At 43.7% G+C, this 19265-nt stretch overlaps 1 protein-coding gene across 1 annotated transcript in view; it reads right to left on the bottom strand.

Moving 5' to 3' along the window:
- The window catches only part of pkn1 (protein kinase N1), a 47683-nt gene extending 29561 nt beyond the window's left edge, over positions 1-18122 (bottom strand). Inside the window, exon 1 of the mRNA XM_004065506.4 lies at positions 17453-18122. Coding sequence (XP_004065554.1) covers positions 17453-17473 — 21 coding nt within the window. The 5' untranslated portion in view covers positions 17474-18122. The remainder of the gene's footprint in view (positions 1-17452) is intronic.
- Between the last annotated feature and the right edge of the window lie 1143 nt (positions 18123-19265).

The following is a 19265-nucleotide window of genomic DNA, read 5'->3' as shown; positions in this document are numbered from 1 at the left end:
AACCCTTTTTCATGTCAAAGGATTTTTACTACTGGATAAAACTTGATGAATTTGAACCTTTATTGGTTTATTCTTAACTATTAAGCAAATCAAAGTGCCTAAAGTTTGACCCTTCAGACATGTCTGCGGCAAGAACCTGAATTACAATAATAAGACAAAAAAGCGGAGTGAGGAGGTAAGCTGAGGCTCAGAACAGCGAGGAGCTCTTAGAACTTCAAAATGCTCCCTGGAACACAGAGAAAAGGAGGCCAGGGGGGGGACGGGGGGACGGCTACACCGCCGCTCGGGCCTCTTGAGAATAGACACAAAAGCTGGCGTTCACAGCCGCTGCATTAATGCTCCTCATCAGCAGGGGGAGGACCGTCGGCGCAGCAGGACGCCTGTCAATCAACATCTGTTCCAGACGCCGCCCAGTGAGCTGCGCAGCCGTCGATCAGTCGCTGCCCACAGGCCCCTGGTTACAACACAAAACCCAGATATGTGTCGTAATACAGTGATATTCATGTAATGGTTTCTGCGACTTTACTCTCAAATAAACAGAGACGTGAAATGTTCACTTGTGTAAAGCGGGTGAGACTGAAGGCTCAACCAGACCAATTGTTCCCTGACGGCTGCTGTATCATTTCTGATGTCTGCTGGCTTTTGGACCAAACAGGAACAGAGACGACACGCTGCAGAAAAACCCATTTGCATTTGCAAATAAGGGACTGAAACTACCGGATTGCTGCCGCCGGCGCCTTCACAGTCCAGCAAGCTTGAACAGAAAAGTGTCGTCTGCGTGTTTCAGCAGAGAAAAAAAAAAAGAAAAAAAGACGAGATTATGCACAAATCACAATAAAAAAAGGATGTTTCGTCTGCGCAGACGACTGTTGAAGAGGTTTTTCCGGCTGCACTGATTCCGGCTCTCCAGCCCGAGTTGTCTTAAAAAGATGGAAGCGGGTCTGCAGGACGAACGGGATGTCCAGCAGGCAGGAAACGGATCCTCACCTGCAGTCAAAACAAGAGGTGGCTCCTGTTGTTTACGAGCACGGGCAGTGAGGTGTGCTGGAGGGAAGCTGGGTATGTGGTTGAGTCAGAAAAAAAACACCTGGAAGGCGTTCCTGAGACTCCGGGGTGATGACAGCGGGAAAGCAGGGCACACGAGCTGGGAGAGGAGAAAACGCTGCAGGCGCTAAAGAAGTAACCTCCACTTTGTCAGAATCAGATAAGGAGGCGGAGCTTTAGACGCCACACAATCCAGTGATGCAGTCGGCGTAAAGGTCACGCATGATCGACGTCATTCAAAAGTGTTTCTTTGGTTCGTCGATGTGAGCAGACAACTGTTGAGGGTTTTAGCTGACGGCTCTTTACCTAACGTCACTTTTAAACTGTTCCAAGTTTTCGGTTGGTTGAGAATTACGCAGTTTAGGCATATTTCACGTAGTTAGCCTTAGTCACAACTGTCCTTACAGGCAGTTATGGGGGGTCTGTGGCTGGAAACTGGTCAACCCTGTAACGCAGTCGCACAAAATATCAGGCTTATTTGACAACAGACAAACACAAAAATACTAGAACATCTGTAGAAAGACAAACAGGGACTGAGGAGGAAGCAAAAAAAACATGAAATAACTTTAGTATGTCATAAAATGTGATTTTTCATCAAATAAACATGTTTTAAAGTCACTCCTCAATTTTGCAGTTGTGCTTTGTTTTATGCAATGTGGTTTAATTTAAAAGTAAACATTTAAAAAAGGTCTATATCATGAAAATCAACTTTCATGAGCTTTTAAGAGAATTATAATGTTCATTCCTTACACAAAAAAACCCCAAAGCGGTATTTCGATCCATTCATGAGCCCCAGCCCCTCCTAAAACACGAGCGGGTTTTCACATTGTGACGTCATAAAGTGCAGAGCCGCCCCTTCCAGGAAGAGTCTGCAATGCCAGTTCCGCCCCCAGGCTAAAACACACGCCCACTTTCTATGCTTAGCTAGCGGTGATAGAAAAAAAGGTTTTTATTTATCATTGTTCGGGTGTTGTTTATTTTTGCAGACACGCTGCCGAGGTCGGCTCTAGGTTGTCGTCACAAAATGGGCGGCATCCACAAGGAGCGAAAGGCGGAGCCTCAGAGATCGAGTCGTCTTACTTCCAGGTAAAAAAATGAGATGCGAAAATATCTAGTATTTCATAGAAAAATCGTTCTTTAGTGTGTCAAAAGTAATATATTATCAAATGTATGGATATATTTACTCCATAGTCTGAAATGCTTAAGAAAAGCTGTGTTCTCCCGCAGGATTTAGACCCTTTAAGAATTCAGATAATTATTCTTTAGGTAAACAGAGTGAAACAAACCGCATGAGAACATCTTTAGATGACAAAAGAAACAAAAAATAAAGCAAACGGGCGAAAAATGTTGTCTAAAGAACAGAAAAATGAAATCGGCTGCAAAATACCTTCATGTTATTACACAGTTGTGCACTAATCCTCTTAACTAAACAAAAACGCCTTTATTTCATTTGATTGCACACCCCTCCCCTTTTTGCCGGAGGGTCTTTTCATCTGAAACAGTGGGAGGGAGGAGACAGACAACACCCTTCCCCACGAGACCAACAAAAGCCAAGAAAGCCTCTGAGCAGAAAGACACGGCCAACAGGAAATGAAGAAACAGGTGGACGAGGGACGGGAGGATGCTGGACGGAGGGATGAGAGGAGAGAGAGCGCTGGGAGGTCGCATTCGCTGCCAAAACAAGCAGACATCAGACACAGCAGGAGGATTAGGGAGGAGGAGAACATTTGAGTGCATCATATGAGGAGCCGTCTTCCCCTAATGTGATCAAACCAACCATTTAATGCCTTTCTGAAGCACAGATATGTTGTTGGTGGTTCTTCTTTTTTTGGAAAGTCTGAAGCAAAACCGGCTCATCCCACGAGGAGAGCGATGATCATGGAGGGACGCGGGGAGGAACAATCCCCGGGGAGGAGGAAGGAGTCAGAGAGGGAGGCTGGAAGTTCCCGGCTATGTCACTAAATACGGTCAAGTTTTTCTTGAAAATACGTGGGAGTCAAAAGAGATGAAAGACGGTCCAAGAGAAGAAAAATAAACGGGTTTAGGTAAATCTGGCGATAAATTTATCTTTCATCCCCTGCATCTTTGTGGACACTTTTTTGAAGTTTGAAAAGTTCAAAAGCAGTCAGAGATGGGACAGTTCTTCGGGTCAGGAAGTGAAGGTTCTGGCATGACAGCATTGACGCCATGCACACATGCCGGCGTTGACCCGTCCAGGTTCTGTGGGTTCCTGGGTTGTCTGGGTATGTGGAGAGGAGCGGCAGCATCGTAAGGGATGTGCCGTTGCATCATGCAGTTCCCCTTCAAGGGACGTCATAAAAGTGGTACGTACCATTGGCGTGCCTGTGGTAAGTGTATTGTGAGGATTGTAAGTATGATGGAAGTTGACGTACGGGTGATGCCGTCGTACCGTGCCCGTATGCTTGGCCTGCACAATATATCGCAGTGCAACACGCATATCGCAAAAGTCGGCGAAAATTGCAATAAACGGTTACCTTAAATGTGCTAAAACAATCTTATGGCTGCTTGAAGTTTTAAAAAAAAATCTATTAAATCAATGTATGCATTTGACCAATCAAATGGACTCATTTACATCATTGACCAATCAGATGGAGCTCTTTGCCTCTTACATAGAGTAGGATCGTTTGGAGTTTAATTTAGGTTATGTTGACTATAATTTGAATTAAACTGTTGAAATAGTGTATTTAGTTGTTGTGCTATTTGTTCATGTATTGCTAGTTATATCGTCAACGCAATATTGATCAATAATATCGCAGATCGCAAGTTTTCCTCATATCGTGCAGGCCTACCGTACGCCACACTTTAGTCGTTAGTAAGGTGCGTGTACTGGCTCCTAGATTACACGCAAAGGCTGCACGCACGGTGTGTGCACGTGACATGCAAGGGACCGTAAGACGCCCGTACGATGTCCACACAAACAACACCCTGTCTACTTTCCTAATGTCTAACAGTCAGACTGCAGCAAGGAGCGTGCACGTTATCACGTGAACAGCACTAACAGGCTCCTATCTGCAGGTTTGGGGGCGAGTTAAGAAAAAGCAAAAATCTGTGCAACACGCCTGCGTCTCCCCTACTTTACCCATATGTGTTGTTTAAGAGTTCACTACAACCTGTCACGAACGCAGAAAAAATATGCATGAACATTTCCTCTCTACGGGTTCACAGGGCGGACAGTCTATAGTATATCTACAAAGTAGATATACTGTCCGGTGTCCACCCGTAGGGGCAGTAGTGACTGAGGCATAAGGAGACCCAGAGGTTTCTCTGCAGCTGCAAGTTTGATGCTCGGCATAAATTAAATCAGTTCTGGCCAACCCTGCCTGTTATTCAGTCCTCCATGACCAGCTTCCTGCTGATTAGCTGTCTAAAGTAATTCCACATCCTGATTGACTGAACACACCTGATTTCGGTTGTCAGCCAGTCCAGGGACTGCTGGAAAACAGGCTGAGGCTCTTGAGGACCAGGGTTGGCCAGCTTTGGTCTAATGCGTAAAATTCGTTTGTTTGTTTTTTCTCTAGCTGAACAAACTTTTCTAGCCATCCATCTACAACTGCGCCCTTCTCAAACAACCTTCTAAGCTCTGACGGCAGGTGACAGTCAGGTGTGTTTGGGTTCAGAGGGCTCCTGGGACCGAGGATTTGTGCTGAGGCCTGCAGGTGCATCGTGGTCATGAGCCACATGAGGTCTCCTGGGAGTCTCTGCCGTGTGTTTATGCGCCGGCTGTTGACAGTTGGCCTCAGGTGTGGCGGGAGCAACAACCTGTGCAGCAGGTTACAACACCTGCTCTAAGTGTGAGACAGCATTGAGATTATGTCTTTTTATGACTATTACATAACCGCAAACAGAGAAATTGGTTCATATAAAAAAAATGAAGCAGTTTTTTCTCCCCGTTTTCCACAAAGACAACAAAAATAGGGATTTAAATCCATCTTCATCTACCAAATCAACGTACACTAACACACCGCAGCCGTTTTGATCACCCCAAAGAACAGGCAGAGTAAGATTAGCCCGTTACATCATTTCATTTAGTGAAAAGCCTTCTGCTCCGCTCCGGCTTAAAGGGAGCAGACAATAACCTGAGAGCTTAACCAAAAAAATAAATAATAATTTGTAGATTAAAAGTCTGGAACTATGAAAACGCTGAACACATTCACCGTTCTTAGGTGAGCTACTCAATAACAGGACGTGTCCAGGTAAATCACAGCCAGAACAATGAACTTACTGGAATTCAAGGTCAGTTTAGTTTAATGCTAACATTTTTAAAACGAATACAACTTGATTCATTTTTCAAATTTCCATAACATAAACATTTTGTTTGATGATAAATAGTTTTCATATAATTAAAGGTTCAAACTACACAAAAGTAAAACTTCTGGTAATATTTTAAATAAAAGAGAACCCAATGAAATCTGTTTATTTTTAATGTTTGTTTCCTAAAATATGTTATCGTTAAATTCTTAATTGGAATAGTTTTGTAAAAATGTAATTTTTACTCCAGTGAAGTCTTGAAGGAATCTAAATGAGCTGAGATGTTCCACAGGTTCCAGTTGGAGCGCCCGGTTTGTACGTAGAGGCGTTGGAAAAACGAAGCTCTACCACAGACAGTATATTTCACCAGACATACTGACTCCCCCCCCGCCGGCGTTCCAAACAGGAAGTACCCACTGGCTCCAAGAAGCTAAAATCTAAAGACTTCTATAGAGAAACAAACAGTAATTCTATTGGTCAGAATAAACATTCTTGCTCTGATACCTTTTTCTTAACATGTTCTTCATACTTTTTTTTTCTTTTTTGCAGGTAATAAAACGGATCGGAGCGGCGTCCGTAGTTATGCGGTCGCTGTATCAGTTCGTTGTGGTGAAGAGAGAGCTGAGCCAAAAAGCAAAGCTCTCAATTTACCGGTCGATCTTTGTTCCAATACTCACCTATGGTCATGAGCTCTGGGTCATGACCGAAAGAACGAGGTCCCGAGAATACAAGGGGTTGAAATGAGGTTCCTCCGTAGGGTGGCAGGGCACTCCCTTAGAGAAAGGGGGAGGAGCTCGGCCACCTTTCGGAGAGCTCGGAGTAGAACCTCTTCTCCTCCACATCGAAAGGAGCCAGTTGAGGTGCCTCGGGCGTCTAGTCCATGCCTACTGGACGCGTCCCACTGGGCGGAGGCCCCGGGGAAGACCCAGGACACGCTGGAGAGACTATGTCTCTCGGCTGGTCTGGGAATGTCTCGGGATACCCCCAGAGGAGCTAGAGGAAGTGGCCGGGGTGAAGGAAGTCTGGGCATCTTTGCTTAGACTGTTGCCCCCGTGACCCGGTCCCGGATAATCGGAGGAAGATGGACGGATGGATGGATGGAAGTTATAAAACTGACCAATCAGATACCTCAGTAAAATGTTGTGCCCGGTGGCCCCCAACTTGAACATTTTAATTGACAGGTTCTCCCGAGCCGCTTTTCAGTGGAAGGTGTGTGAACTTCGAACAAGCTGACTCCTGATTGGCAACGGCGGTTGCCCCTAGAAATGTGCATCAGACTCACTTGGACCAATCACTGTCGACTGGCTCCCAGTGGCATTTCCCGTATCGAGGACTGAATTTGCTTCGTTTCACTTGAGCCGGAAGTAATTCATTATTTATGGGTGACGCAAGACCCGCTTTGTCCAGTGATATATGTCTATGAGGTCAACAGACCACGTGAGCGTCATTCAGAGGAAACTGACTGATCACATAACACACTACACCAGGGGTGTCAGAATCCAGGCCTTGGGTCTCCTGCTGGTTTTTCAGATACCCTGGCTTATCTGTTTTCTGATACAGGGAAGGAGCTTCATTAAGGCCTGGACTTAGACCTCTTTGCCATACATGGACCAAAATACCAAAATTATTGGGTTACAACGATATCTTTGATAACAGGAATTTGCCGTGAGAGATGAATAATTCTGATTAATGATACTGTAAGTCAATGTGGCTTTCAGTGACCTCATCCTACTGCCATTCATGATGTCTTGAGCTCATTTTATTCCTAATTTGTCTCATTTACCATTGCAGAGCTGGGCACATGCATGATTTCCATCACACGCTGCTTCGGCATGTTCTTATTGGCTGAACCCACCCATACCAGGTCATCAGCCATGGATATCTGGAAACCATGCAGACACACTGGCCCTCAAGGGCTGGAATTACCCGGTCCAGGGTGTACCTCACCGTCACTCGACAAGGATAGGCTACCTAACCCTGTGACCCCACAAGGGGTTCAAAAAATGGATAAAATGTCTGTTTAGAGCCACAACGAGGGTCCATTCATTTCAAATACCAAGCCTAAAATACCAGCACAGAAATCTAACAAACATGAAAAATGTTTTTCCCGCCCACCACTGAGGTCATCAGCAGACGTCGGTGAGAGAATCAGCAGAGGTGGAGGAGAAGCTGTGAGCCAGAACTCATTAGAGGGAAAGGTTCCAGTTTGGGCAGGTTTTAATCAGGTTATGTAAACTAACCGAGGACGATGATTGATTGAGCAGATATGAATTAAATGTGCAGGAGGAAACCTCCATAATCTCATGTCTTTTTGGGGGAAATATTTCATAACATCTCCCAAAACAAAAAAAGCCTGTGTTGATGTGCTACGGTGTTTGTGGAAAACTTCGTCCAGTCTCCTTTGTTCTGTTGGATCTCTGAAGTATGTTCATGTACAGCTGTTTGAAGCTGATTAAAAGCAGACCAAGGAGTTGGACCTGAACCACAGGCGCTCAGAAGGTGGAGGGAAAGTCTGCCCAGCATCAGAAACAACTGAAAACTGCGGCCTTTGCATTGTTCAGTTCCAGTGCAACATGAGGAAACCATAAACAGACACTAGTTCATCAGGAAGTCTGCGCTGTTCCATTTTATTTGTTTTCGCGGCCTCACCTCTGTCAGCAAACCTCTCTGCTCGGCGTGAGCACACTCCCCCAAATGAAAGCTGGAAAACGTGGAAAACGGGGCTTTGAACTGGAAGGGGAATAGGATTCATTGGAGAACCCGGAATCACATCTTCCCCCCTTCGGGGAACATGTACAGTTTCCCGCTGAACACAGCGGGACTGAACTTTGTTGGTCCCCCCACTGCTGCACAAGTGCGTCCTTCTTCTGCTGTGGCCTCCGTCGCAGGACAATCGGATCAAAGCCGGACTTGGAAAACGAACTCAAAGTGACCAAAGGAACAAGCGGGCCCTCATCATTCAGCTCACACGGGTGAAACCCCAGCAGGACGAATGTCATCCATGCAACTCAATCTCCTTCTCATTGTAAGGGGAGGGATTGTTCGCGGGGCACTTTAATAACTCCCATAACCTATTTATATCTTCACGCCATATGCTCATGACACCCCACCCCCAGAGCACTCAGATAAGGACTGGTCTGAAGGACCCGGGAACCATCATGCTTGTCGACACAGAACAAAAATGAAAAACACCACGTGTGTCTTTCCTCACTTTGGAAAACAGCCTGAAGATGATTGATTGTTTGTGAATGAAAGACTTGCAAAGCTGTCAAAAAGCTTTTATTTTAAAGCTATATTTACTCAAAGAACTAAATGTATAGATCGTTTGTGTGCAAAGGGATCCTGGCGGTGATGCAAGATTTTAAGAAATACCAGAAGTTTTGTTTTTAACGGTTTGATACCATCAAATGTTTCGTCGGCTTCGCTCTGGGCTGATCGCCACTTGAAGAGACGAGTCGTCCTTATAATTATTCCTCCAGTGGCTCTGGGGGCCCGACCACTCAAAGCATAACAGGCGGGCGCCATGTTGGATCAATTTACACTCACGGGTGTTCTTCTGGAGCCTTTATGAGCGACAGTTTGGTCAGGCTTAAATTTAAAGACGTACTTGTAGCTGCGTTAGCTTCTAGAGTTTCTTTGTGTTGATGCGGTTTCTAATAAACCTCAAAATAGGTTTTTTTGTGTTTTCCTTTAATTAAATTTCATTTACATTTTTGACATTTAAAGAAAAAAAGAGAAATGTATTTATTTTTTCATTTAAAACTTTTAATTTTATTTTTTAATTTGGCGTCATCGTAAAAAACATAAAAAAGGCATATAGGATCCTTTCAAAAATCATAAATTGTACATTCTTAAACATTTCTGTCATATTAAAAGGCAACTATTTATTAGTTAAGTCGGGATTTCTTTATTACATCAAAGATGACTCAGCAACTCCTGGTTAACCACTCAAAAGGATCCGGTACTCACACCCAACTACGACTAGAGTGTGGCGTAAGGAAACCGTACGATAGCACCACCCGTATCTCATAAGTGTGTGTAACTTCCAGTAACCTTACGAATACTTCCCGGAACATTAACCACAATGCACGACAATGGTACGTTGGGTTTTTATGGGGTGGTCATACGAACCCCAAGGGGACTGCAAGACACACCAGTGCTCCTCGTAACCAGTGCTCCATTTCCCACCAAGTCTTCTCCAACTGTAGGTGGCGGACATGCGCTGGTAAACGGTAAAAAAACGAAAGAAGCAGCCCCTCCCTATCGCTTCCCGCTTGTCTGGTGTGAAAACCGTATGCTAAAAGCACATTCAATAAACCGTGTTTACATTGTGCGTTCTTGAACGCACCACAAATCCTCGGTGTGTACATAGCTTAAGGCTTAAGTGACTTCAATTGCGCACCATATTTTCTAACACTTTTCTCCTTCAATTCCAATGACTAGTCCATTTGTAATCACATTAGAGTGAACAACACCAGGATCCACTTGCAACTGAACGATGGTCATAGCGCACTGGATCTGTATCCGTCTACGCAGTGGTCAGGGGTTCGAATCCTACGCTGGACGGTGACTTTGTGCCACCTTCAGCAAAGCTCTCCACAAATGAATGAAAGGGTCTACCAAACACCGCACTGAAGTGTGACGAGAGCCGTGTTTTTAAGCCACACAAGTGTTTGCCTGTTTGGTTCCCACCAGAATTTAAATGAGCTTCAACACTTTGCAAACAAAGCTGCCCACCAGGGTAAACACACTCTGCCACGTGGACCAAACTTACAACACAATGACATAAGGATGACATGTTTCTGTAAAAAGACAGACTTGTAGCTATTCACCACAAATGCATTAGCCTCAAGTGACTTGGTCTGAGTCCATTAGTGTGAACGAACACCCTCGTAACAGAGATTAAGGTAAAATGCATTTGGCTGATTTATCTGGACATGTTTTATGCAATTACATAATCTGAACATCTTTATCAGGAGAACCAGACCATGTTCTCCGTGGTTCTCCTTCCCTCTGCTTAGAGTTTGTTACAGAAATAAATGTTTACGCGTTCTAACATCTGTTTAACACCATTCAAACTTGATGCAACTCGTGAATAATGCATGTGAAGCATTGCTTGGCGAGGGAGTGCCCCGGGGTCTAAACGGGTTCAAAGAGCTATTTGCATTTCTGAGCAGCTGTCTAAACGCTGGGGCGAGGCCAGGCGATAAGGCCAGATCGATGGAGGTGACCTTGGCACGGCCCGTCATGAAGGGAGGAGGTCAAAGGTCAGGTTATGTCAGAGAATGAGCCAGAAGCCACACCAGACTGAACATAGAGGATCATCGTTACGGAAGACCCAAACATAGAATGAAACTAAATTTAACAGATGGGAAAAAAAAAAAAAAAAAAAGATCAGATGATTGATGTTGATCATAAACCAGGAGAGCAGCAGTATAAAACACTTCTTTCAGTTTCTTTACAGTGTTAGAGGGATTGACTAGCCAAGGGTGAACGGATGTCGTGACTGTGCAGCAGCGCACAGTTGCTGGCCTGTGTGTGCGTGGGGGGGTATCCATGTGAAACTGGAATGCAGGGGTCCATGGCTATGAGGTCATGGGAGTTATGGGATGTTTGCACAAAAGAAGGCAAGATGTGAAACAAAGAGCAGATCGCCAACTATGAAGGACAACAGGATGTAAACAAAGCTGAGCCCCCCCCCCCATCCATTGACGAGTGTGTCCAAATAGTAAAAAGGGTGACACAGATTTGGCACCCTGGGGTTTGGCGGGGGCGTGGACATGAGTATGGTCTGAACAGAATGCGGAAAATGAACTCGCAGTGAACTGAATGCGATCTGAGCTTCTGCCGTCAGACAATGGAGCCCATTGTACCTCGGTGGCTGCAGAGCTTCATCGTCAGCATTAACGGCCTTCAGCCCGCCCCCTCCACCCACATGCCCCCCCCACAGCCCTACTGCCACCTGACAGGCCTCCATCCCAACAGCAACCATGCTTTACAGGAGTCACACAAGAGCGACCTTTGACGAACTGACCAACCGACACGGCCGTAAAAAAAAGGTCCTGACCTTTAAATGTGAATTAGTCACCTTCTCAATGACGGCTAAAACAGCTCAGTCTAAAGGTAATCTGATACTTGTATGAAAGTCCCAAACAAATCTGAATCCATGTCTAGTAGGGGCGCCAAAATTCTCGGTTTAACCCTTCAACGTGGGAGATGTCGCCGGTGAGACCTGAACAACACAAGCTCTTCTGTGTACCGTGACTCTACGACCATTTAGGTGATTAACACCAATCAGATAATTCTGACGCAGAGAGAAGCTGCTTTTTATATCGGCTTTGCACCGATACGCAACACGCGACTAACGCAAAATGTTGCATAACATCACAAATCGTCGTTTCTCTGCGCCAGAATCTGCATATTTGCGTTGATTTCGTAAACATTTCACTACTGTAAAGCGCAAGGTTTTTTTTTCCACGCTTCAAAATCCACACAAATCACAGCTGAAAAATCATGGTAGTTGAAAGAATGTCCACACTGGAGCTTAAACTCCGGTGTTGAAGGTTTAAAACTGAACCGTTTGTTACACCGCATGTATGGCAGGGTTCCTTTGGCATACGGTGTTCGCACTGGATGGTTGCTACCTCCTACTAGCGCATTTGGAGGAAAATGTCGAAGCGGTGCACATCAGGTTTGTCCTTTCAAAGCTCTATCCCGATATATGAAAGACTTGGTGTCAAGCAATTTTGGACGGGTACAAACCACATTTATTCATTTTTGCTCCATGATCACTGTGAATTATAAGAGGACGCCATCCATACGTCCCTTCCAATTCCAAGTCCCTGATTGGTCAAAGTTCAGCTGGTTTAATTTCGTAACGCGCGTTCGATTGCTGTGTGTTTTGCACTTAGAGCCCCAAGAACAGACGTAAAAATGTGCAAACAGGGAAGCCTGAAAACATAAACTTTTCCTTAAAAGTAGTCACTGGAACGCGTGTTGCAGAGGCTGTTGTGAACATAGCATCGGCCGGATTTATTGTGTAAATACATTACACCTACCTGCTTTTTAGCTTTTAGTTTTTGTTGATGTTATCGTAATACACAAATCGTATATCGAACTGAAACAAAACTGTGACGCCAAATAAATAAATCTAAATCCTTTGAAAATAAATTCAAATTTCTGTGATTTTTTTTCAGTGTAGTTGAATACGGTTACGTTTATTTAAGACTTTGAGAACTCGCATTGAAAAGAAACTTTAAAAAGGAGAAAATGTAATCAATCTAATGAGTTCTGCGGCAGTTATCTCCTAAATGATACGACTGTGAAACCCAGTCATCCAGAAACAAAAGGAACAAAAGCTTTAGCAGTTTTTCTACATCCTTTCTCGTTTTTGAACCTGCAGTCTGCAAGTGCAGCTCTGTTTAATGACACAACAGGAACAAATTGTTGTATTTTCTCATTTTACTGATGTCCTAAAGGAGTTCCAAATCAAAGAGTCTGCATGGGCCGATGTTTCATATGACTAAATATAGAAAAGTACTGATATCACATGGGAGAAGGGGTTCTTCTACACTGAATAGCCTGACTCCTGGAGTCTCCTGGTGCTCATGAGCTCCTCTTGATGTACAATTGCAGATGTTTGCTGACATGGCCTGAAGGCAGCGCTGAGAAAATCCCACTTTGTACGCATAACTGTCTCCTTACGTCATGGTGAGACTTTCGCACAGGTCTCCCATGTTTCCCTGGAGAACATTTCTGTGCATCGCTTCTTACATCCCTCTGGTTGGGAGTCCTGGACAAAACGTTTCGGTGCTTTACTGTCACCGAAGCAAAGATGCCTCCCTTTCCGTTCATTCCAGTTTTGCTCCAACCGTCACGAGGAAATGCGGCGCAGTCGGGGTGGAACTCGTCTATCGGGGTTGTTTAATGTCGTCTTCCTGCGAGGGCAAAGAGACGGCGCACCATGGGAAGCATGTGGTGCTTCAGTGCCAGCTTCATAACTATGAGTATTGGAAAGTAAACAGAGGAACTCAGCTGGTTCTTCACACTAAAGTTTTCACTTCATCTATGCTTGATCTCTATTGAAACTCTCTTGAACTCACAGGTTTTTTGAAGGAGCGTCACACACACACAATGGTTTTTATCAGTTCCACCATCATGTGACTCATTGTCGCTGACAGCAGATGAGCAACATGTGGATCGTGAACATGTAGGAACATCCACTTCAAGAATTACAACAAATAGATGCTTTTAATTTCATTATTTTAGTATAAACTTTCATTGACGGACTTGTTCTTATGGTACAACCTTAAAACTGGGAACTTTTTTATTTTTTCCTGTCAGATAAATGGTACTTTGTTGTGCGTTTGTTTCTGCACAATGATGCTCGGTTGTAGTTGAACACAGCAGGATCTCACCGCCACGACTGTAGAGACTGCTCCGGATTTTCCAGAAGGGGAAGTCCAGAAAACTGGACTTCTCTGTGTTCCATGTAAAAACCTATCCAAGCATCACGTCTGTCACGTCCAGGTTTCCGTTCCAGATGCTCCTGGCTCTACGGTTCAGCCAAAGGCCGCGTCACACCGCCACTGCATACAGTTTTCGCATTTTCTACGTATTAAATTTTGGTCTTTCATGACACACGCATAATTCTTGAGTGTTTCTTGCGTTCGTCGATGTGCGCACATGTCCGTCTGGGGTTTCGGCCAACGGGTCTTAGCGTGAATTCGGTTTTGAGCCGTTCAAAGTTTTTACGCGTATTTTACGTAGTTTACATGCAATTATTACGTAAATCTTATGCAATTGGGTGTGACTTTTGCAAGATGTATACGCAAATTTGTGACTTTCCATGACCGTTCCACGTCTAACGGACTTTTCACGCATGTTTCACTGATGTATAACTTTTATATTGCATATATGGCGCACAAGTCACGTTAAAGTTACGTATTTGACACACAAATCAATAATCCCATGATTGAAGTTTAACTTAATTATTGTTTTGAGTTGATGTCTGTAGTTCTGCGTTATTATTTAATATCACAATTCCAGAAAAACGTCTTTGGAAATGTTCCAAGCAAGATGTCTTACAGTTTTGCTCTTTTCTAAGACTTTACTGCTAAAAATTACCAACAATCTTTTGCTAAAATTTCTCAAAATGAGTAAATTCAGAATAATGAGGGCAGAATGTCTCTACTGTTAATGTAGAAGGATAGAAATGAAAAACTATTTTCTTCATTCAATAGTTATGACCAAAAAACGAAAAAATGATTACTGACCGAAACCTCAATCTAAAATTAGAGTATTTGGCTTTGCTGTCGACCAAACTGGTTTAACAAGAAAATGTAACAGGCCGGCTGTTGTGGCTCATAACTGCTGAATGCAAACATGCAGACCTGCTTCTGCGGATTCTAATCTCCTTCACTGACATCAACGTTCAGCAGCTCCACGTGATCAAAGTGTGTTTCAGGAAATCTCCCTTTTTCATCAAGAAATACTGTTTGCCTGGAAAAAGATCAATTCTGCTCCCGTTTAGTTCAAGTCCCACTCTGATCATTTTTTTTTTAATCGGAGCCAGATACCAGCTCAGGAAAAGGACGTACATGGATCTAGCATCGGAATGGAGCGGAGCAGTGAGCTTTGTGATCTACATCACGAATATGATATCTTTTAAACTGCGTTTTTTTTCATCTGCCCCTGATTCACAAAGATTTGATAAAGGAAATACTCAGAAATGCAATTCATTTAAACCAGAAAAGTCGGTCTTCTGAGTTTCAAAAGAGGTTAAAGGGGTCAAAAACCCTGAGAGACGGGAAAAGACAGACGAGAGAGAGGAAAGAAGATCAGCGGCTGGAGCAAGACGCCGTTTAACGGAGCGGTTTCCACATTTGAAGAACGTGGTGTTGGGAACACATTCAGGAAAGCAGCTTAGTTACCAAGAATGAGAAGAATTATAAGCAGGCGTTTAGTTTAGCGGGTTGGGAATAAACACCGTGGAGACGGCAGGTCTGATTTACGGTGTTTGGCTGAAGCGCACGCACACATCTTCACAGCTCTGTTCTGCAGCATCCATCCAAAAATGTCACTAAACGACGCGTCGGCTTTCATCTGGCTTCAAACAAAACTTGACCTAAATTTAAGAAGTGAACAAATCACCCGACCGGCAGAGAACACAGCGGTTATTTCTTCTGTGGTTTTACCCGTACTCTGCATTCAGAAGGCACCACTCGCAGCAGGAAACTTGTTCACGGGCAGCACTTTAAAAAAAAAAAAAAGAAGCTGCACAAGATGTCAAGAACCCAGCTTCATGACATCTTTCAGTCTGAACGTTTGCTGCCTTTTCGCGGGTTCCTGCTAAAACGCCTAAATAGAGGCGCACGCCTGCAGAGCTGCGACTGCGGCACGCCTGTAACGTTTCTCCGGCCTGCTCCAGCCTCAGCAGATGTTCGGCGTTAAACCCTGCCAGAGTTCTTGCTCTCATAAAGCCTCGAAATCCTCCCAAACACACGAGCAGTGAAGAAACAAAAACATATTTTCACTGAAGCTTTGCTGGATAAACATCTTCAGAGAATGAGGCTAAAAAAATGTTTGTTTTTCTCCAAATACCACTATTGTACCCGTCTGCTTTCGGCGTGTTTGCACACAAAACCTGCAGAACAGAAGCGGGGGTCACAGAAATACAACACCAAGGTGACACGGGAGACCCGATTGGCCTTTTGGAGAAGCAGAAATGCTTCAGCTTTTACCACACACGAGGTGCACATCTGTAACATGATCATGAAAACAAAAGATGTCTGACTCGTACAGCATTCAGCTTTCCAAAAGGGTTTCAACCTTTCAAAGTAAAAGCAGGACAAGTACTCGAGATCGGCCTCTTAAAAGTTTTACGAGAGCGTTCGACTGGAGTACATGTGAAGGGAAGATGCAGTACTCCTTTGTAGATTTGTAAAAAATGGAGGGAGTGAGGTCAGGAGGAGGTAGAAAGAAGTTTGTCAAATCACTTACTTTGGGGACAATAAGTACATTTCAGCAGATAAACGCAGAAAAATGTCTGATCTGTATAAAAATTTCTGCTTAGTCTTGCAGATAAAATTCAGCTTTGATAGTAAAACCACAACAGAGGCATCAGCGTTCCTGCAAGTAACTCAGACGTGTCAGAGATGTGGAGGTCTTAGAAAGTAGACATGCGGTTTGAAACGCTTGAAAGATCCCATAGACGGATGGATGGACGGATTTGAATCTGTTCAAAAACACTAAAAGCTCATTAAAGTCCCACTCCCATCATCTTTTGGTCTGTTTTCAAAGCGGTTTAATAATTTTAATTATGCTGTTTTTAGCCACTTTTTCTTTTAAAGTCGTTCTCTAGGACATAGTTTCTGCAGAACGGCAGGGGTTCATTAGAAATTCCCCTCTTGAGTTGTGGATGGGACCGTTGACGCAGAGCAACCTGCCTCCTCTTCACCTCCCTGTTGCTGAGAGCTCTCTGTTTACATGGATCCATTTGTCTTCTAGTGGATGGGTCAGGATGGGGCGGAGCGGGGAGCTCGTGACCCGCTCCGAGTATTTTTTTATTTTTCTCTTATTTTCTTTTTCAAACTGCATTTTTTTCCATCTGCTCCTGATTCACAACGATTTGAATAAAGGAAAACTCAGAAATTCAATTTGTTTTGTATCTTAATTTCCTTCAAATTTGTCCTCCATCATCAGAAAAATGGCACAAGAACATCGTTTTATATGGATTTTTCAGCAAAAATCAGGAAACTAGGTGTCATAACTTTTAAAGAACCTCAAAAAGGATATAAATTTAATATAATGCATTATTGTGCTAAACATGTATACTTTATAAATATACTAGAATTTGTGCATTTTATTTAAGTTTTGAACTTTAAATAGTTTATTTTTTAAACTTCTACTTAAGTAACGACATTATAAAGTAATCCTTATGTGATACACTAGACATTAGGGGGATAACTAATCCAGATTAAAACACATCTGGTTAAAAAGGATCTTTTTGCTGAAATTATTATTAAATAACAAAAATAAAACTAAGTTAAAAAAATAGTTTGTGAATTCACAAACAAAGAGCCTCGGTTCTCTCCCCCCCAGAACAGCTTCCATCATCACCTCCCGCGGCTGAACTTACTTGGACAGAGTCGTTCGCCATGGTCGTTCCCGCCGCGGGGCTCCGTCCGCGTGCGCCTCGCGGGTCCGCGTTCGGTTTGGTCCTCCGCTTCCAACGCAGAAAAGAAATCTAACCCGGCTTCTTCACCGCGGCTCCACGGGTCCAGATGTAATCCTCATTGTTGGGTTTTCCTGACCGCGCCTGAACGGACCCTCCCTGCGTGTTGGACCCACGTCAGCCCCCCCCCTCCCAAACCCGCTCAAACCCGTCCAAAATAATCAGGAGTGTTTTTGGGTTTTTTTGTCGACCGGTTTTTTTGCCACCAAATTCACCGTCCAGCTTCCGGTTGGTGGTTCCGAGCAGCAGCTATCGAGAGCCCGGCAGAATCTGCTGGCAGTCGGACCGGGCGGGGAGCCGCATCCGCGGAACAAATGAAAGAAACAAGCCCTTCCCTCCTCTGTTCTTATCCCGGTAACAACACCCGGGACACGGGAACACGCCTGGCTCCTCCTGCCGGTACCACGTGCCGTCCGGACTCTCCGTTGGATAACCCGCAGACAAAACCGCGGGACGGAACTCTTTGTTTCGGATCAGAGCCGCGCCGGACGCGACACATTCGCCAGGCGTCCGAGCAGCGGGAAGAGCGCGGACCGCTGTGGAGGCTGCCGCGCGCTCCCGACGTTCGAGCCAAACCGCCGAGGAGTTGATTGGTCAGCGCCGGTCGGCGGGGACGCGCCCGTCCGGGTCACGTGACCCCGAAGTAGTAAATCTGTAAAACGCAGAAGACTAATGGAGATGCATCTGTAGAGCACAAATCAAACCCAATCACCCCTAAAAAACGTTTTTCAAGTTTAATTATTTTATTTTTAAAGAAAAACAATAAAGATTCAAAAAATTAAATTTGGGGGGAAATTCCTTCGTTTATCTTTGTGTCAATTATTGTTTTTGATCTGTATTTTTTTGTTTGTTTATAAGCTATAACAACATTTGTTTCAAACACACTCATGTGAAAAATGATAGATTTGAATTAACTAGAACTACAGCTCAACATAAAGCACTAAAATCTACATTGAAGCAACTAATTCAGTGACTCTCAAATGTAAATTTAGACTTTGCTGTTGATAAATACAACCTATTATGTCAAACACAAAAAAACATTTAATCTGCTTCGCTGCTTAAACTGAAACCAGATGGTAATCAGTAAAACTTTGCTTTGTCTAGAGAGCGTTCTAAAAATAACTCTTCTTCTTCTTATCTTTCTTTTCTGCCTCTTCCATTATGTATTTTTTAAAGGTATTTTGTTTGTTTTTGTCATCTTTTTGTAAACATATTTTCTTATTGTCTCCAGTTATTTTCTCTCCACTGATCATTTTACAGACTATTCTGAAATGTGTGAGAGGTCAACAAAGACGTGAAGCATGCGACGTCACATGACAGCCTGTGCGTGAGCCTGAGAGCAGAAAAAGACATGCCTGGTCTTCTGGTGCAGCAAAAACGCCAGGCACTATTAAAATATATTTCAAAATACTTTTATAAAATACTTCAAACTTCTGTCTTGACACCAAGAAAGAATTCTACACAATTTACTTGATTATCTCTATGATTTTAGATTTGTGAGAAAGATTTTTCGGACTGAAATGTGGATTTTAAACACGTCTATAAGTCTAAATGTAGTAAAATGAGTTTCTTCAGTACAGTGTACTGAAATATTACAGTTCCAAATATGTATTTGTGTGTTATCGTCTACCTCAGATTAACAGACATGCATTTTTTGTGTGATTTTTTTATAATTAACAGTATAACTCACTAAAGCTTTGTCATTTTCAAAGCCTTC

The sequence above is a fragment of the Oryzias latipes genome, chromosome 1 (assembly GCF_002234675.1).
Source record: "Oryzias latipes chromosome 1, ASM223467v1".
Lineage (NCBI taxonomy): Eukaryota > Metazoa > Chordata > Actinopteri > Beloniformes > Adrianichthyidae > Oryzias > Oryzias latipes.
This window is presented reverse-complemented; position numbering and strand designations above follow the sequence as displayed.